This window comes from Sinocyclocheilus rhinocerous, unplaced genomic scaffold, assembly GCF_001515625.1.
Source record: "Sinocyclocheilus rhinocerous isolate Xijiao unplaced genomic scaffold, SAMN03320098_v1.1 scaffold335, whole genome shotgun sequence".
Classification (NCBI taxonomy): domain Eukaryota; kingdom Metazoa; phylum Chordata; class Actinopteri; order Cypriniformes; family Cyprinidae; genus Sinocyclocheilus; species Sinocyclocheilus rhinocerous.
This window is the reverse complement of record NW_015659708.1, coordinates 736,818-756,462: the sequence shown is the minus strand read 5'-3', so window position 1 is coordinate 756,462 and position 19,645 is coordinate 736,818. Positions and strand designations below refer to the sequence as shown.

At 35.2% G+C, this 19,645-nt stretch overlaps 3 protein-coding genes and 1 long non-coding RNA gene across 8 annotated transcripts in view; 2 read left to right on the top strand and 2 right to left on the bottom strand.

Moving 5' to 3' along the window:
* Nucleotides 1-1,140: 1,140 nt before the first annotated feature.
* On the bottom strand, nucleotides 1,141-7,086 carry LOC107724101 (visinin-like). Its single transcript, XM_016532886.1, has 4 exons — nucleotides 6,994-7,086; nucleotides 5,540-5,927; nucleotides 1,423-1,534; nucleotides 1,141-1,325 (listed from the first exon to the last, which is right to left on the bottom strand). The coding sequence occupies exons 2-4, from the start codon at nucleotides 5,918-5,920 to the stop codon at nucleotides 1,243-1,245; spliced, it is 576 nt and encodes a 191-aa protein (XP_016388372.1). The 5' UTR covers nucleotides 5,921-5,927; nucleotides 6,994-7,086; the 3' UTR covers nucleotides 1,141-1,242.
* Nucleotides 7,087-13,143: 6,057 nt separating this feature from the next.
* ccdc106b (coiled-coil domain containing 106b) lies at nucleotides 13,144-16,216 on the top strand. Of its 3 annotated transcripts, XM_016532919.1 has the most exons (7): nucleotides 13,145-13,276; nucleotides 13,346-13,424; nucleotides 14,260-14,358; nucleotides 14,440-14,646; nucleotides 14,721-14,858; nucleotides 15,364-15,570; nucleotides 15,654-16,215. In XM_016532919.1, the coding sequence occupies exons 2-7, from the start codon at nucleotides 13,385-13,387 to the stop codon at nucleotides 15,968-15,970; spliced, it is 1,008 nt and encodes a 335-aa protein (XP_016388405.1). In that variant the 5' UTR covers nucleotides 13,145-13,276; nucleotides 13,346-13,384; the 3' UTR covers nucleotides 15,971-16,215. The 3 variants fall into 3 exon arrangements, with proteins under 3 accessions (XP_016388404.1, XP_016388403.1, XP_016388405.1); XM_016532918.1 differs by having other exon boundaries at nucleotides 13,144-13,424; nucleotides 14,727-14,858; nucleotides 15,654-16,216; XM_016532917.1 differs by having other exon boundaries at nucleotides 13,144-13,424; nucleotides 15,654-16,216.
* On the bottom strand, nucleotides 16,070-17,126 carry LOC107724120 (uncharacterized). The gene is made up of 2 exons (XR_001637997.1): nucleotides 16,283-17,126; nucleotides 16,070-16,250 (listed from the first exon to the last, which is right to left on the bottom strand). It is a non-coding gene; the product is annotated as an uncharacterized LOC107724120 (long non-coding RNA).
* Nucleotides 17,127-17,716: 590 nt separating this feature from the next.
* The window catches only part of u2af2b (U2 small nuclear RNA auxiliary factor 2b), a 12,580-nt gene continuing 10,651 nt past the window's right edge, over nucleotides 17,717-19,645 (top strand). The window contains exons 1-4 of one of the 3 annotated variants that reach the window (XM_016532894.1): nucleotides 17,721-17,774; nucleotides 18,147-18,209; nucleotides 18,957-18,977; nucleotides 19,238-19,370. In XM_016532894.1, the coding sequence (XP_016388380.1) occupies nucleotides 18,161-18,209; nucleotides 18,957-18,977; nucleotides 19,238-19,370 (203 nt within the window). In that variant the 5' untranslated portion in view covers nucleotides 17,721-17,774; nucleotides 18,147-18,160. Of the gene's footprint in view, nucleotides 18,210-18,956; nucleotides 18,978-19,237; nucleotides 19,371-19,645 lie in introns of all 3 variants that reach the window. The other 2 variants (XM_016532893.1, XM_016532895.1) reach the window with 2 other exon arrangements.

Below are 19,645 nucleotides of genomic sequence, written 5' to 3'. Positions count from 1 at the left end.
TTTATTATATAGGCCTAATAAATAAAAAGAAAACAGATAGAATAGAAAAAGAATAGAGCAAGTTCGTGTTAGAGGCCTTTTTTGCTTTTGTTAATTGTAGGCCACACATACATACATACACACCACATATTCTCGCAATTCAAACTCGCCATCACAGTCTGTTCATTAAATAAAATACACAAAATAAAATACAGTCAGCCAAACATATCAATTTAAAGAGTCCGTGTATAACCGGTCTACAGCTGCTAATGCCAAGCACATTTTTGCACATGCGAAGAGGATGATTTTTTTTTCTGTCGATATGCGAACGCTTTGTTTTGGTTTCTTTAGCTTTATATTTTTTTTCATTCTTGATCTGTTCTGCATATATATTTAAATGATTTGTTTTGGAGTGAGGGGAACTAGGCTATGATTAATTTTCGTACACGATAAAAGCTCCTTGTGGTTTCTCGGTTTGACCAATTTGAGCGTCCATAACGCAAAACATAGTCATTTTGAGTTTATGCTAGATTCCTATATAGAAAATCACTTCCTTGCCTCCAGCTGCATTTTGCGCCACAGCAGTGACGTCATGGGCAAAACCTATTACAGTGGACAGCTACACGTGCATTTGTTGCTGCTGTAAAGCACAGGAGTGTGGGAAACAGACAGAAGCCATTTATCTTATTAGATGTGAGTGTACCATCAGAATGATTTTGAAACTGATACATCTACATAAACCCGCAATCGCTCTGTCTCGTATGTACGCATGCACTGTCACGATAATGCACTTGTTAATGCCGGATCTTTAAAAACAAATACCGGAATGCAAAAATCCAAAATCTGACATTTTCTGGAACAGGATCTGGCTCAAATTAAGCACTGGAAAGGAATAAACAGAAAATCACAACATATGTTGGACGTGATCCTTATGTTATGAAGATGAGCAATTTTTCAACTAAATTGAAAAATCAATGTCACATTGTTTCGTTATAACTGATGAAGCTCTCTAAACTGCAAATATAATATAGCCTGAAAACTAATCTAGCCTGAAAATAAGCAGAATGATTTTGAAACTGATATTTCAAGGTAAAAAAAAAAACTTACAGTTGCTTTAATAAAAACACGTGAAACTAGCAGAACACAATGGTGACACACAAATTAAGGATGGCGCATCTTTAATGAAATGTTTAATATAACAACAAATGCACAGGAAGTCAAGCATGACAAAACCACTGTTTGCATGAACATGATCATGTTGGGTCATTTATGGTCGTACTGAATGAGCCGCAGAGCAATCTCGTTTGACTGAACGGCCTCAATGAACTCTTCCTCTGCGACTCGTTCTGCATGTGTGAGAGAGAATTTACTTTGTAAATGTTTTCTCTGTATGCTAATATCAATTAACAACGAATCATAAGAATCTTAAGTTAGCTTTCTTACCATTGTCCTTTTTGTCAAAGATGGCCCAGAGTTTCTCTGCTCTCTTCTCTGGAGTGCTCTCATCACTGGGAAGATTTGCCTGCTTCGCTTTTGGTATGAGATTGAAAATTGCCTGATGGGAAATGAGAGAGAATAGGATCAAATGACAGAGTTTTTGGCTTGAATGAACTCACCAAATCCATCAAAGTGAATACGGAATTTTCATTTGAATCACTGTAGTTTTACTGCCAGTTTATATTTGAATTAGACTACTGTGCCACTATAAGAAAGCCAAAATACAAAATCTGTATATTTCACACTTGTGTCTTTGTTAATGGGTCAAGTAATAAATTTTACCTTGTAGATTTCTATAGTGTATTATGGGTCTCAACATGTTGCATGTTAGGTTGTAGCATTCTTTATTAAAAATGTTTGAATGTTTCAGTTCAGTCAGCGTCATAATTGCTGTACAGGACATACTTATGATTTTTTTTTTTTTTGTATGACGATGTTGTTGGCCATTACATGGACCTATTCTTTGGATAACATCTCATGACGCACAAACCTATTTCCAAATATGTTATTTTGTCCTGTAATCCATGCTTAGCTTAATTTTAATGGATTGTGTTTAGGCTATGTGTTAAATTTATTTCTCCTCGCTTTCCCTCAGCTCCCTATCTGTTTGGCCTCAGTGCTGTATATGTCTTACTCCTTCTTCAGAGCTTAACTTGCTTGTTTAGTAATTAGTTTGCATGCTGATTCGGCTCAACCTAATATAACTGAAGTTACCTAACAATAGGCCAATACAAATAGATGAAATGGTGCCAGCTGTGCCAAATTGCCACAGCATGGCACTGCCAATCTTACTTGAGAGCTTTAGCAAGATAATGAGGACAGCCATGTCTGGAGTGCACTTCTAACTCAAAACAAGGTGAAAAAGTGTAATAAATAAAAGACTAAAATGAACAGACTTTCAATTACATTAATCACTCTGTAACCATAAATAAATATCCGGAAAATTTGTTATGCTGAAACAGAAATTAGAAATGTTTCAATAACCATTTAAATGTTGGTCTGTTCACACAAAACCAGTTGTATAAATTCAGAAGACCTGGAATATAGTGCGTAAGACCTGTTCGCACCAAGAACGATAACTGTAACGGTAATTACAACTATAATGTTTTAAAAAAACAACTATAACGATAACGACACCGAGAAACAATATCATTTGGAATCACTTTCAGAATTATTTTTACCCTGCTGACGGATAATAAAAAACCTTGATAGCCAATCAGAATCCAAACGACTTTAAAGACCTCAAGCATTTAAAGTTTCAGACGACAAAATTGCCGTGCGAACTTATAATGAACAGAACATTATAATGCATTGGTGTGGACACTGTATAGTTATCATTATAGTTATTGTCTTTTTTTGGAGCTCGACAACCCTCATTCATTTTTACTTTATTCAGTGATAAGCTTTTCTCTCTGTGTTCCATGAAAGAAAGTCATGTTTGGAATGACAAGAATTTTTATTTTGTGGTGATCTATCCAATAAACTGCTCCAATAAACCAGGCGAAATTAGTATTTGACACATCTGAGAATGCTAATCAGTGATCATTCTCAGTGATTCTGCAAGTGTCTTCTATACAATTAATTTTCTGTCATGGTGGAGCTACTACAGTTTGAAGAGAATCTTGCTGAGCAAATTAAAGTTTACAAATGATTATCTTAATTAAACACATACAGTAATGGCACAGACATTTGAATGAAAACTATATCATCCCCTTGAGTACTCATGTACCACAATTCACAAGTATTCACAACTGAGCGTTCTCGGTTGTCATAATCCAAAAGACAGCCCTGCTTTGATGTAATATTACACTATAGTTTATTTTTGAAGGAAAGTTTACTGTTTTCAGATGATATAACATAAGGGGTATCATTTATTCTGTTGATTCATACTACAACATCTCTGTCCAACAGTTTACACTACTCCCTGGGAAATTGATCGGCCATTTCTAAGAAGAAGGCTTAAGAGTTGACATGTCATTGAATCCCGCTGTGCCCATGGTCTTAAATCCTGATTGCACACTGAAGCGCTTATCTCTCTCACAGTACCCACCACCCAATCCTTCTGCCTCCCTCCGCAATGAGTGCTTATAGAGCTCAAGCTTAAGGATGATGTCACTCTATGCTTCTAATCGCTGTTCTTAGGTCAGCTTTAATGTTTAATGCTCTTTATGTTTTAATCGTCACTGTCAAAATGACCTGACTCAGAGTCTGAGACACATTCATGATCCCTTATGATTTAGATGGGGTGTCCCACCACCAGGCAAACTTAAGATGCAGTCACATTGCCACAATTTTGCAGGCAACTGTTCATTATCAATAGTGTAGCAATATATGATTAACAGTGAATTTGTGTGACCAACTGGAACATGAGCGAAATCTGCATGGGAAACATTTTAGCCCCCACTCGAAACTCCCTAATAATTCTCCCTAAAGTTTCTATACATTTACCCACCAATCGCATGGCTAACTTAATATATAACAAATATTGAGTTTGAAATACTATTATGTGTGAAGATTTCTGCTATTGAATCGACTCAACCAATGTATTCGGGGCGGGGCTATCTATTTGTCTGACCAATGACAGATGGGGGTGTGTTCAAGGAAACCTTGTTTGAAATCACGAATTATGCAATTCTGTTTGGTGACGTTGGTGGCACAGAAATGACACATTTATTCAAGCTAACAAAGTCTATCAGGTAAATAAAAAGCATAATAATACATGGAATATATGTGTGAAAAACTGGAACACGAGCTAAATCTGCATGGGAAAAATTTTAGCCCCCACTCGAAACTCCCTAATAATTCTCCCTAAAGTTTCTGTACATTTACCCACCAATCGCATGGCTAACTTAATAAATAACAAATACTGAGTTTGATACTATTACTATTACATAATATACATTGATACTATTACTATTACATAATACTATTATGTGTGAAGAATTCTGCGATTGAATTGACATTGACTCAACCAATGTATTCGGGGGCGGGGCTAACTATTTGTCTGACCAATGACAGATGGGGGTGTGTTCAAGGAAACCTGTTTGAAATCATGAATTATGCAATTCTGTTTGGTGAGGTTGCTGGCACAGGAATGACACATTTCAAGCTAACAAAATCTATCAGGTAAATAAAAAGCATATTAATACATGGAATATATGTGTGAAAAACTGGAACACGAGCGAAATCAGCGTGAGAAACTTTTTAGCCCACACGCGAAAATCGAAAATGGTTGGATTTCGCCTACAAAATTTAGCTGAGCAACAGTAACTGTGACTGCATTTTTACTGTTTTAAGTACTCTCAGAGTTTATGTTAATGATGTTTTATCATAATGTATTCCCAATGAGTGTCAGCGTTTTTTAACTAAAGTTTTAATTCTGTAGTGAAGTCCACAAGCATTGTGAAGTCCACAACACAAGTAATGAAAACGACACAGAAACAATAATATGAAAAAACTTTAAGAACGATTTTTTTTCCAGATGATGAATGATAAAAAAACATTGACAGCCAATCAGAATCTGACCTTTAAAAAGCTTGAGCTTGAAACTCCTGGTTTTGCAGATTCGTAAATGGCTGAAATTTGCTAGCAAAATTTCGCCAAGCAGTTTTACTTGTGATCCTTACTGTCTTGAGTTTACGTCAATAATGTTTCATATCATATTCGCATGGCTAACTTAAACAAATAAGAAATATTAAGTTTGAAATACTATTATATGTGAAGAATTCTCTGATTGAATCAACATTGACTCAACCAGTGTATTTGGGGGCGGGACTATCTGTTTGTCTGACCAAAGACAGATGGGGGTGTGTTCAAGGAAACCTGTTGGAAATCATGAATTATGCAATTCTGTTTGGTGAGGTTAGTGGCACAGATATGACACACTTTAAGCTAAATCTATCAAGTAAATAAAAAGCGTAATATATTTTCATAGTAAATTCTATGATAGATATATTGGGAACAGAGTAAATCTGTGGAATGGAGGTTTGTCCAGTAGGATGGAGAACAGCTCCTTCAGCAGCTGTTTGTGTACAATTTATGTGAAATCTAATCATTTTCTTACCTGGCTGAGTTCAATTACTTCAGGTTTTGTGACGTAACCATTCTTGTCCACATCAAACAGTGAGAAGGCCCACTCTAGCTTCAAGGTCGACTTGCCCGAGGAGGTCATATGAAGTGCAACAACATACTCTTTAAAGTCTAATGTCCCATCATCATTGGTGTCAAAGGACCGAAAAACGTGTTGGGCATAAGCTTTGGCATCACTTTCAGGGAAGAATTTAGCGTAGATCTCCTCAAACTGCTGTAGTGAGATGCGACCTGTAGGACATTGCTTCTGGAAGTTTTCATACCACTGGGTGATCTCAGATTCTGAGAACCTGGTGGTCAGCTTGAGGTCATCCAGGATCTCTCTGGGAATCCCTCCACTCTGTGCGTTTCCCATGACCTCCCTTTGAGTGATAGAAGAATAGAAGACAGAAGAAACTGATGTACTAACAAAGGTGTGAAATTGTGCCCTTAGTAAAGATGTTAGTCAGTCAAGGTTTCCAGTCAAAACTGTAAATTAACACAGCAAGTTAAAATTACAAAAGATCTGACACACAAAAATGTGGGTCATATTTCACTCCAAAACTTTTTTTTTTTAATTGTCATTAAAATGAAGCCACGATACCAAACATCTTAGTGTTCCTGAAATATGGCACATAACGTGTTTCATATATTTTCTGTTGCTTTTATTATTATTATTTGTGTGAGACTGAACCATTGACAGTCAATAGACGGTTCCCTATAATTTTAATATCTTGACCTAGTCATGTTTATTGTACTTAATATAACGTTTCTCAAATTGGCATTTAGTTGTTCTTTATCGCCCTTTACTGATAAATTGCTCAGTGTTGCTGAAAAAATATGAAAACACTTCAAAACTAGAAAAAAAGAAGAAATGTGACTATACCTCTCTTTAGAAAGAAAAAAAAACCTCACCTCTGAAATATGTTCCCAAATTTTTTGCATGCTGCAATTAGGAAACTAACTACAAATTATGGTTGTGCATAGATTACATTATTACATCTATTATCAAGATTTTCTAGTTAACATAATCAGTGGCTATGCCTTTTAAGTCATTATATTACGAAAGTGTCCTAATAAACTGCAGTAAACAAAAAGCCCAACCTATATTACAGACTTAGTCTCATAAAGGTTTTTTCCAAGGTTTTATTTAATGTAGACAGAACTCAAACAAAAAAGGAGTAATTGATAAAAAAAAAAAAGAGTAATAGATAAAAAAAATAAATGAATAAATAAACTCAGAAGCCACTGAAAAAAAAGTAAAGCCACTGACTGGGATGCATTTATAAATGTTTAATGTAGTGAATATTAATATAATGATAAATAGATGCAAACCAGTAAAGAATATGCAAGTTCTGATTAAAATCACTAGGCTCATAAGTAGTTGTGCTCTAGAGAGAAATCAAAAATCTTGTATCTGTATGCATGAATAGAAAAGAATATGCTTACCTGTGGCTGTGGACCAAGAATGAAGAATGGAAGGGAAGTTATCAAGGTAGAGTTTGGAAGAGTAATGAGGCAGTTAGGAGTTAAAGAGGCGGCTACCTCTCCATACTGGGTTAAGTCAATTAAACAAGATTCCACAAGGCTCAGCCAGAACAAGATTTTCATTTCATGTTTTGCACAATTGCTTTTTTTCTGTTCTGTTCTGTACTTTTTTCTAACCCCATAATAATTACAGTCACATTTTGGGTTTTAGCTAAACAGCTCGGACAACATGACTAAAATAAAGTACACTCTCCTGGATGAGTTGAAACATATGATACAACATATGATACAACTGTTTGCCACAATACCAGATTTTTACATTTTATTTTATGATTTTTAGAAGTAAAATGATCAAATGATGACAATTTTTGTAGCCTGTTAATTGGTTGTTTTATGTAAACAACATTATGGCAAAGAATTTCATCTATAAATACAAAATGTAGTTCCAGAAAAACAGTCAAGGGGTGCGCTGATCTCTACTATTAGAGAGGGATTTCCATTCAGGTCTTCATAAATCTCATTAAACTAAGTGGTAATGGTCTTCTCCTCATGGTGTGCTGTCCAGGCGTACACCATCTTAATGTATTTTAGTGACTTTTGAAATAAAAACTGCTAAATTTGCAGCTGATTAAATAAACACTTGAACTTGAAATTATCTGGGCAATGACATGATTATCAGCATTATTTATTAAAAATATATATAAATAAATAAATAAACGGGAAAAAAATAAGAGGTTCAGTTTGAATATTGAATATCTGCACTGCACCCCTTTTTTATTTTTTATTGAGGTTTTTATTGTGTTTTTGGAAGGTTATAGGGGCATGTAAGGGGCGATTTATACCACTATTGTGACCTTGTCCGAGGCACTTAACCTTTGGGGGGATTGTCCAAACATACATAATTGTTTGAAAGTAATTTTAGGAAAAAAAGAGAAGATCACTGGGTTTTAGAAACCTTCTGATTGACTGTTGACATACTGTGCAATCTTTCATCTGTATCCTTACCTATATCAAATCTTTTTTTGTTGTTTACCTTTCCACCTTTTTAAGTGTTGGATTTTCTCTGGGTCATAAATACATCCTGATAGTCTTCTTCTGAGCAGCTTACTGTCCCTAGTCTACCTTGTCCTGCCCACGATAATGTCCCTGCACCAGCCAATCCCTTCATCTATAATGAGAGAGATTTTGTTGTTTACCTTTCCACCTTTTTAAGTGTTGGATTTTCTCTGGGTCATAAATACATCCTGATAGTCTTCTTCTGAGCAGCTTACTGTCCCTAGTCTACCTTGTCCTGCCCACGATAATGTCCCTGCACCAGACAATCCCTTCATCTATAATGAGAGAGAGAACACAGAAATAAACACGTTGGAAAGAGTGAACAAGGAGGGAAAGAATCATAACAGGTGACATCAAAGGAAAGCCAAGCTTCTGTGCACTGGTCTTTAATGACTGGTATCCATTTATTTACATCTTCCTATGCTTGATTAAGTGCAAACCCAAACATAATGTCAATTTAAAATAAAATTAAATCCCAGATTTCTGTATTTTTTATATTTAATAAAATATCACAAATTAAAGCTGCAGTCCGTAACTTTTTTGTGTTCAAATTTTACATAATTTATACAATAAGCGAGTAAACCATGAATCAATTTTCCACACCGTGTTTTTGGCTTGTCCTGAATCACTAAGGTACACCTATAATAAGTGTTTGTATTCGGACTATTTTAGACTGGTTCGGGTAGGTACCGCAGCGGAGTAGCCCAGTACCTGCGTGATTCGTCATAGACATAAACAGAGAGAAGTAGCTCCGGCTACAATGTTCTTCCGCAAGACGCACGCAGTTCTGTTTATTAACCGCAAGAGCGCCAAAAGTTACGGACTGCATCTTTAAATAAAATATCTAACATTTAAATAGTTAAATGTCATGTAGTCAGTGACAAATTGATGGCTTGTAGTTCATCATCTTTCCATAAAAAAAAGATTGCTTGATAATTTTTTCTTAGAATAACTTATTAAGTGGTTGAATACAAATGCATTGATAAAGACATTGTTATGGTTTTAAATTAGGCATTAACAATCTTTTTTTTTGTCAAATTGATAGAAACTGTCAAAATAGCTGAATCTCTACGAAATGTATTTCATGTGAAATACTGAAGTCAGTCTAAGACTAACAGCATTTTACAATTGTTATAAATATTGTGCAAACCATTTTCATGAGCTCATATTAATTTGCAAGCATCATGGAATATTTTTAACCCTATAGAAATAAAGAATAGCAAGTAGGGTTTCCTTCCAGAGTGGTATACCATGCAGTAGGTTCTCCACTAAGGTGTTTGCCTCAAAAACAGGTGTAAATAATAATCTGTCCAAAAGATTTTCAAGATGTTTAATCTCACAGATCTGAATCTTTTTGAAAGGAGGTGGTTATCTGACCTTTGGGATCCACCTTATTTATAAATAACTACTTTAAGCTTTTTTTCACAATTTGCTTTCTCTTATATGACACCAATTTATTGATTTAGAATTGCATAACTACCATTGATTTGTATCTAACATTGTTCTTTTTCCACATTGTAGGCCTACTTTTCTCACATCAAGTGCCAATTTCCCTTACGCACTTCAGTCTGTACCACACAGAATATGTCAATTTTAGACCACGTGTGCTAATAAGTCCCAATCCCATTAGACGGCTTAAAACGAGAAAAGCCCTCAGAGATCAAGTTTAAAACAGGAAAAGAACCTAGAGCTAAATAAAGCCCAGTTTTTTAAGTCTTAGACTATCCGTAAGCTTCTTTTTTTGTTTACTGGAGGCACTTTTAGAAGAGGCAGAGAAGCTGATCTACTTAGAAAAACACAATATTCAGGGTTTAAGATATTTCAAGAACAATAACAATAATAATGCAGTTTTATATTTATCACACTTTTTAACCTTTTTTTCTTGCTAATTTCACAACTTATGTACAGAACTGTCACATCTGTAGCAAAGAGCAACGTAAAGGATACATATTATACATATTTTAAAACATTTATTTTAAAAAACACCTTTTTAATTTGTCAAAAATGTCATTTTTATTCATGTAAAAATCTGTCTCCATCTAGAGATCATATGAAGTACTGCAAATGTTCTCTGATTGGTGGAACAAAATTTTCTAGCCACTTGAACATGTTAATTTAATATAAAACAATACTGACAATTTACCAAATATCAATCAAGATCATACACATTTTGCGTACATGTCCAATGCAACCATTTCTTGATAACTAAAAAGAAAAAATAAGAACTAAAACACACTTTACAGAGAATAAACACTGCTTTTGGCCATAAGTTGACAAAAACAACAGCAAAAAAATAAAATAAAAATAAAATACATTGCACTACATTACAGTAAATTTGTAACAATTTTGTTTAGTAAAGTTCTTAATGACTTGTTACAGTAACGGAACAAACTACAATAGTAGTATTGTATTAAATCTAATCTTTATATTAAAAAAGTACAACAGAGTTATTGAAATATCTATTACAGTCTTTTTCCAGGCAGTTTACCTAAGCAGGGTGTAAGGTCAGAATACTTAATTTAACAATACTATTTTCCCCTTTAAATCTCCATATTTAAATCTGTCAGGCACAAAAATGAGTCACTGTCTTTTTTTATTAAAAGAAAATAGAAATTAGAAACAAAACAGCTAACAGCATCACCGTCGAAAAGTCAGGGCCCTCTGTGGACACGATGTGTATATATTTTCCTGCTGAGGTTGCGGGCCAAGCGATCCACAGCATTGCCGATTCCGCTCAGATCCTTTTGTGTTGGCATACCCTCAATGTTGCCGCTGTACCACATGACCCAACCGCCAAGAGATATCAGTACCAAGACAGCCCCAGTGTAGACAAGAAGGTCCCCGAAATCTCTCCCCTTCATTTCCAGTGGTGCAAAGAGCCCCAGAAACAGGGCCGTAAAGCCAAAAATGTCAAAAATAACAGCAAAGCCCAGGGCCACTTTGCAGTGTTTCAAACCAGCACACACCATGCTAACTGTTGGGGACAAACAGATAATAAAATAGGTTTTTTGTAGCAGATATGTAGACAAAATATGTAGCAAAAATTAATGCATTCATGAACTATGTATAAAACAGTGTAAAAACGCACAATGCAAATAGTAAAAAATGAAGCAAAATCCACAACGATTTTGTTACTCTGTTGGGCCATTCGTAAAATATGGGACTTGAAGCCACATGTGAAAGTAAAGTAACTTTAAACGTTAGATCGATCAGCATAACTACACCAACTTTATTTTATATTGTTTTATGTGCTCAGAAAGACCATGTGCGAGCGTCAACACTCAAACAATAGACAAGTCTTATCTTCACACAAAAACACGAAGGCGTTAGGGGTTTATCGATCTAAAATGCATTATTAAATATACTGACCTTTATTTTCGTATCTTCACTTCACGAATATTAAATATTTCATCGCTTTTGCAGGCATGGTTGCGTCAGGTATGAACTAAACCTGTCTGAAGCTGTTTCCGGAGCCGCCCAGACGTGTTGATATTTGACACCACCGGAATGCTGCTCTTGCAAACAAGTTACCATGGTAACCAATTTTCCGTGAAAATAGCTAAAACAGTTATTACTCTGTCATCATATCATCAAAATTAATCAAAGACATCTTACACTGTTTGACTGGGGTCTTATTTTATGTATTATGAATGTACAGTAGCTGTAACAATAATTGGGGGAATTTTTTTTTGTTTTATTGTAGGCTCTCTGGCATAAATTTGATCTATATCAAGGATATGTATATATATCATATTATCATTCTTGTTCTTTTAAGACATAGACATCAATTGGGGCAGATCTATTTTACATAATAACATATTTAATAATATAAAAAATAAACTTGATGCAAACTGTGAAATGCAAATTGTGAAGTACTGCAACGTCTCTTGTGTAATCATAGCTGTACTTGCAAAATTACCAATGAAAGTAAATAAAATCCTGAAAACTGATCTTTCTTTTTACAGTAAAAGATATTGCTGTTTGAATATCATAACATAATTAATAAAAATTGGACATTTTTAGATTAAATTGTAGGGGTATAATTAAGTAAACGTGCTACTTTGTAAAAATAAAAATAAACACTTATTGATTCATTTATTTTAAAGTATCTAAAAACATAATTTAATGACAGAAAAAAAACAAGTTACATGCACTTGATTTTTTTTACTTAGATATTTAAAAGCGCGCCGTATATGACGTATGATTTCTAAATGACCCGGATAATCTCGTTCTGCAGACTGTCGTTCAGTCAGTCAACCCTCATGATGCAGCGATCGACACAGGAGCACAACAACAATCAAAAGCCAATCAACACGCTGCAATTCCTTTTGAGGCTTGGCTAATGAGGTCCTTCAAGTTCCATCTGTAAGTTTATTAGCTCTTATAAATGCGTGCAGTAAATGCCTCATGCAGTTTAGTGGAACGATTTGATGCGAATTAATATTACAAAGCTGATTTAAGTATACTCGCACGCTTTACTTGTTATCAGAAAATGCACAAGAACATAATATACAGAATATGTTCACAATTCATAATGTGTTTTAAACTGCAATGATCCTTTCAGCAGTTCATGTTACAGTATAAGTTACAAAACAGTGAATGAGTATGTTATGTAATGGAGTGCAATATCAGTCTTTACAGGAATATTCCACCCCAAAAAATGAAAATTCTCTAATTTACTCACCTTCATGCCATTCCAGATGTATACGACTTTCTTTCTTGAGAAAGAGTTCGTGGCAGCTGCCTTTGACTCCTGGCAAGAACTATGGCAACTGATACAAAATGTATAATAATAATAATAATAATAATAATAATACAATTGTGAGAACTTTGCATCATCATTAAAAAAAAAAACATCACCGCACGCCACTGAGAACAGTGTAGTTTTACCGAGCAAACAGCAGAAACGGCGAGGAGAAAGACCGTGGCAGCTGCCACGAACTCTGGCAGCTGCCGTGGCATCTGGGGATGCCACCGGAAGTGGCGCTGCGCCCTGCCGCTGCCAGAGAGAGCGCCAGTCCGTGCTGAACAATCATTCGTTCCCCTGTTTGACAGGACGGGGAGACACACACAATTAACTAATGTTTAATTAACAACTTGTTAATGTTAACGACTAATTAACTACTTATAGTCGTCCTTGATTGTTATCAATTGCATCACGCCCTGCTCTGTGTCATGCATTCGCTCCAAAGTTTTGTATCGGTTTAGTTTAGTTATCAGTTGGATTCGTGTTTTGAGAGAATTTATGTTTTGTTGTAGATTTGTGAATATCAGCCTGATCGATGTTACCGAAATCATGATGACTGATGCTCAGAGAAGCACGAGGAGCTGTAGAGGTCAGACTTTATTCCATTCGAAACGTCTAGTTTAAACTGGATAAAATCCTATCGTATTTGAGAAATATTGTTTGAAGGCGATTTTGGGATATTTCTAGTTAGTCTAAGTTGGATTTGTTTGCTGGTTTACTGTGGTAAAGCATGACATGAGATTATAGACGGAAAAATCTTTGAAATGAAACGATTTATTTTTAAACTTTTGACAAAATATATATATATATATATATAAGTTTGCAAATATTTCTTATGATACGTCAGGCTTTTATGGCTCATAGAGCTCACACTCAAGGAGGAAAAGCACTTCAAAATTATTCAGAGGCCCAAACTGAGCAAAAATTTGCAATTCTAATAGTTTATGTAAATCTGCCAAAACTGTATAACAGACTACTTACATAAAATGTATATAAATATCCGTTGTCACTATATCTCTCATTAGTATCTCTTAAAATTATATTTAAATGCTGTACAAGTAAACATTCCTCAAAAAAAACATGTTGTATCATATTTGAACTTATCACACTTTAACATAATTTTTCTAAAAGATAATGGATATGGATAATTTCAGTTTCTTCAGGCCAGTAAATGTTCATGTTGAAATATTACCAACAATATGAAAGTTATTCTTACTTGCATAAAGATAAACAGACCACAACCTCAAGGTGAATTGTCAGATTATACTAAAAAACCTTTTTCTGCAAGGTTTTGATTGTGTTGATCATTTAGAGACCTTAAAATTTAGGTTTAAGGTGGTCTACCACTTTGGACCAGCAAAAAGCCAGTTTGGACCTAAAACCAGCACCCATCCAAGGCAGATTTGTCTTTTTCCTGGTGACAGGTTTGAAGAATGAAGATGGGTATGAAATTTCCATCCCCTTTGAGGACAACAGCCTGGATGAGTCTGGTTTCTATAATCAAAACGACCACACCTTCGATGGTATTTACTCCAGCCACATTGTAACATGTTTGATTATCACGATTGAGATCTACACTGTAGTATGTTTAAATGCTCCTGCAGAGTCGGTGTCAGGTCAGATTCCTCCTTGCAGTCCATACCTTCTGATTATCAGCCTCCGAGCACAACTGCAGATTTCTCTGGAAAAAAACTCCTGGCTTCAAAAACGCATCGAAGATCTGGAGGAGGAGAGGGACTTCCTGCGCTGCCAACTTGACAGATTTATTTTCACCACCAAGAGTCAGGAGAGCAATGGCATGACAGGAAAAGGTACACTTGTGCAAAGTAGTGTCTTGTAATGTAATAATCCAATTTTATGAAGTGTTATCTTTATTTAATTTAAGAAATTGAAGCAGAAGCTGAGCCTCAAGCCACCACTCTGAAGCAGCCCACCCGGAAGACCGCTATTCCTTCCCCATCATCCATGATGACACGCTCTGGAAAAATCGCACAACACAACCAGAAGCGCAGCAGAAATAAGAGCTAATTAGTTTTTGTTGTTGTTGTTGTTGTTGTTTTTAGACCTACTTTCTTCTGTTGCACCAATCTCACTATTGCATTCTTTATCTAAAACAGTATTATTTTAATATCATTAATAATATAGTTTTGGTAGTATTCTGCATTAGATTTTATTTTTATATTTTCATATTTGAATTGAACAAAACTATTTTGTTTTGTTATTTTCATTCTTTTCAAAAATGATTATCTATGTAGTTTAATATATCTATTAAGCTTTAGTTTATTTGGTTTTAGTTATTTTAGTAGTTTAACTTAATCTTAATGAAAACAAGAAATGTTACCATGGCTGAAATAAAAATATTTTTAAAATATTTTTATTTCAGTTCATGTTTATTTTATTTCAAGTAATGAAAATGTTTTTTTTTTGTTTTGTTTTAGTTTTACTTTAGTCAACAATAATAACCCTATAATAAAAACTGATCTGCAATGAAATTTTATTTTTATTTTTTTACTTTTTATTCACCTCAGGTCAAGAAGACGAGGAGGTGATTGAGGAGGAAGAGTATATAGCAGAAGAAGACTTTGTGGAAGAGGAGCAGGTTGTTACAGATGATGATGGCGATGATTCAGATAGTAAAAGCTCACGTAAGAGCCGTTCAGGAAGGCAGAATGGCCAGACAAGGGTGAAAAGACGACGTGTTTTCCGTATTGCTCGAAGCATGGAAAGACAAAGAGGTGAGTTGTTGTTTTCAGTTTCTATATATTTCAAAGCAACTCTCTATATTTAATAAATATCTAATAACTAATTTTGTACACAGTTAAAGACTCTGCAGGTGTTCTACTTCGTTACAATAAGATCCTTGTCACCTATCAAAAGTTGAAGAGCATGTCAAGAGCATTCCAGGTCCATGGGGTTGACCGAAACACCGTCGCCTCCACCACTCCTATTGCTGAAATGCTTTTGGTTGCTCCTGAGAAGGTATCTGAAGTTGGCGAGTTTGATTCCTCCAAGGAAAAGCTTCTGGATTATGCAAGACGCTGCTATAAAGCTCTTGACGAGAACGCTCATGCTAAGGTGCAGGCCTTGAAGAAGAACAACCTCTTGCTGCCCATTTCATACAGGTTCAGACACTAAATTTCCACAAATGTATTCCTTTTTTTTGGGGGGGGGAGCCAGCACTATTGACACAGTGGTTTAGATACTATGGAGTCCATTCATTGACCTTTCATGGGCTTTTTTTTTTTTTTCTACCTCAATTCTAGATCTACACATTTGGAGTAAAAAACTGTTCAAATCCCAACTCTGTGCCAACTTCTTCAAAATGTGTAGATTCCAAGAATGGCTTGTTGACCCAACATAAAGGGAGAAGAACATTTGTGAGATAAACAGTCAGCCACTGTATGTGAAGAGTTACCTTTTCTTATTTTGTAGATATGCTTAAGTTACTTACTGTAAAGTTTGGAAACTCTGTCCTTCAATGAAAGGGACTTTGTCTTGTTTGAGTTCATAATTTGGGGATCACGCAAGGTACTACTTTTGTGATCACATTTGGATGATTTGAGTCAGACTAAAGATTACTGAATGACAGTAAAGTTCTCGGCTTGCTACTATCATCTTCAGAGTTTCGAAACTTTCTAAATTAGCTGTGAAATAATAAAGGAGCAACTTGTTCTTTAATTAGTGGCCTTGGCTGTAACAAGCTGCAGTTATTTTCCATTCAAAAACTAGTGAGAGAAACTCAACGAACAAAGAGAAGTAGTTACTGTGTTTATCTGTATATTTTTGAAATCTCTAAGTTTGAAGTGTACTGCTGTCTCAGTAAATGACTGTGGCACACCAGTGAAGTGTTATTCTTTCAAATCATCTCAGACTCCACAAATGAAGCCTTTGTTTAAAAAAATACAATTAGTTGTAATATGGGACTATTTAAGTACTTTGTTGTTATTGACAAAGGGGAAAATAAATTGTATATGAATTCAAAATGTGTGATATTGGAGATATTGTTTTTTTGCATGCTTTGTGTGCCAGTCCTACTCAGGAGGTTACCAGCAAAAGTCAAAACTTTGAGGTTGTTTGATTAAAAATATTATTTACGAGAAAATGTTGTTCACCACATTCCTTACTAGTTCATGGTATGCCTATAAGATTAAGTATAATGCTAAAATTGTGTTTCTACATTGCAATGTCATTTGAAAGGCTTGACTGACGTTTTTGTTATTGTGGTTACCTATTATTTTTCCTATTGGATTATGACTATTCATTTCAAAACCATACTGTTATTAAACACATCTCCAACACAGTATGGAAGAGCATTCAGTCATTTTCAACATGAACTCCACTATATTGTTTTTAAATAGGGACAAATAATCAAATCTAAAATGTGACCCTGAACCACAAAAGCAGTCTTAAGTCGCTGGGTATATATGTAGCAATAGCCAAAAATACATTGTATGGGTCAAAATTATAGATTTTTCTTTTATGCCAAAAATCATTAGGACATTAAGTAAAGATCATGCTCATTGAAGATATTTTGTAAATTTCCTACTGTAAATATATCAAAACTTAATTTTTGATCAGTAATATGCATTGCTAAGAACTTCATTTGGACAACTTTAAAGGCGATTTTCTCAATATTTAGATTTTTTTGCACCCTCAGATTCCAGATTTTCAAATAGTTGTATCTCGGTCAAATATTGTCCTATCATAACAAACCATACATCAATGGAAAGCTTATTTATTCAGCTTTCAGATGAAGCTTGACCCTTATGACTGGTTTTGTGGTCCAGGGTCACAAATGACTTGTGGATGACAAGTGGACAGAAATTGAAAAACGCTTCCCTCCAGGCCTATAGGGGACGCACGGCGGTAAAGCTTTTGTTCAGAGTGACTTTTGTGCGGTGAAGAAACGGTCAGCGCATCCGCCAACGCGGAGTAAACGGTTAGCTTCTTTGGTCGAGACTGGCTAGACTTCAGCAGAGCCAATAACGACAGATAACAGCATTTGACTATCAGGGAATATATCCAAAGAGCAAATCATTACATATAAGCGATTTAATCATCTATTTTGCCGACGCGAACCTTTTATTTTCCTGCATCCTGCACCGGTTGAAGTTAGCATTAGCAGCTAACAACCATCTGAAGCAAAGCGTTTATTTCCCTCTGCACGAAATTTACGTGTCTCGGAAAACTCTATATGCTGGTGTTACATTTTAAAACATCTATATTTTTATAGTCCGTCCCTTGAAATTGCGGTTGACTGAGAAAGCTATTTATAAGGGAAAGAGCGTGTTAACTGGAGTTTCTGCTTCAGATCAAAACGCCAGAATGTCTGATTTTGATGAATTTGAGAGAGAGCTTTCTGAAAACAAACAAGGTGAGTATAAATGTTCATTATTGACTGGCCTGAACAGTAATCACTTGCATAACATCGTAATAACTAAACATGGTGTCTGTTGTCAGTATAAATAGTCACATATTGATGCTTACGGCAATGAAACTCATTCTACACTTGAAGTATATTGTTGTCTTATGCTTAACCTATAAAGAAAAGAGATCTAAAAAGCTGTAAATATGCATAAACATTTAAGAGTTGTTTATTGCTGATATTTACTGAGTGAATACTTGTTATTTTATTTAAATTATGCACAGTTGTTTGGATATAAAGGTGTCAACAACAGCTTAATGTACTTATAAAAAATCTTATATTGTTATAATGTTTTGTAGTCACATTTGAATTTTTAAAAACATACATTTACAATAAGTACTGAGAGGGTTTTATATGTGAAACTTCAGCTCATGTGACTTTTTGTGATAACTGTCCTAGAAATTACATGTCATTTAAAGCTTTGTCTTTTTGTAACTTTAGGCTTGTGTCTTTAGTATTGTTGTCAGATCACCTGTCATTAGTAACACATTTTGTATTCTGTTTGTAGGACTTAAGACGTTTGCTATAAGTTGCAAACGTTTTTTTGCAACTTCCTCTTTCCCTCCAGTTCGCAGCATTTATTCTGTTGTTTTCCTGTTTATTATCGTGAATTTGCTTTGAAACAATCTGTATTATATAAAGTCCTATATAGATTAAAATGACTTGATTTAACCTCTCTCGTTCTCTTCCGTACAGGTGACAGTCTAAAAAGTCATGGTGGGTATCCCAGAATGAGGTGCAGAAAAGCATGCACAACCTGTCCTTTCCATCTAATCTTCCTTTTTTCCGCCAGATACTCACTGTGAAAACTGAAAAGCTGCGTAATATCTCACTACTTTCTTTAATTCTGCAGCTGAATTGTTCTGCTTCTTCTTTTTCCTTTTCTTTCCTTTCTCCTGTTTGTTTCAGGAACCTGCAGCTTTGTCTCATGTTTTTGCATGCTCATGTTTTGCATGTTTGTCTTCATTCTGTCTCAGAGCGGGACAAAGAGAACCGTCACCGGCGACGCAGCCCATCACGCAGCCGCAGTCGAGAGAGGAAAAGGAGAAGCAGAGAGAGGAGAAGTAGGGAACGCCGCAGTGACAGCAAGGACCGCCGCCATAGACGCAGGTTAGAGTTGTTGTCATGTTTTATAAGGCTCATTAATAAGGATGGTCCAGCACAGAGTGAGTGCTTTAAGCCTGTTGATGTAAATACATATATAAACATCTGTTTTTTTTGCAAGTTATTGAAGCCTTGCAAGCAGAATAAAATCTTATTGTTGAGCCCTGTTTAGGGCTGCACGATTAATCGAATGCGATTGTCATGCTCATTTTGTTAAAAAAGCCGGTTCTGTAATCAGCAGGAAATCATCATCACGTGCTTTCAGATGGAGCAGAATTTAC

Bases quoted from the DNA above. Each gene is read 5' to 3' on its own strand.
- LOC107724101 (XM_016532886.1), bottom strand. From the start codon at position 5,920: ATGGGAAACGCACAGAGTGGAGGGATTCCCAGAGAGATCCTGGATGAC. The intron at 1,535-5,539 runs GTAAGAAAATGA...ATTTCCCATCAG, and splicing joins AAGTAATTGAACTCAGCCAG to GCAATTTTCAATCTCATACC. The intron at 1,326-1,422 runs GTAAGAAAGCTA...TCACACATGCAG, and splicing joins CTTTGACAAAAAGGACAATG to AACGAGTCGCAGAGGAAGAG.
- ccdc106b (XM_016532917.1), top strand. From the start codon at position 13,334: ATGTTTTGTTGTAGATTTGTGAATATCAGCCTGATCGATGTTACCGAA. The intron at 13,425-14,259 runs GTCAGACTTTAT...TCCTGGTGACAG, and splicing joins AAGCACGAGGAGCTGTAGAG to GTTTGAAGAATGAAGATGGG. The intron at 14,859-15,363 runs GCTAATTAGTTT...TATTCACCTCAG, and splicing joins GAAGCGCAGCAGAAATAAGA to GTCAAGAAGACGAGGAGGTG.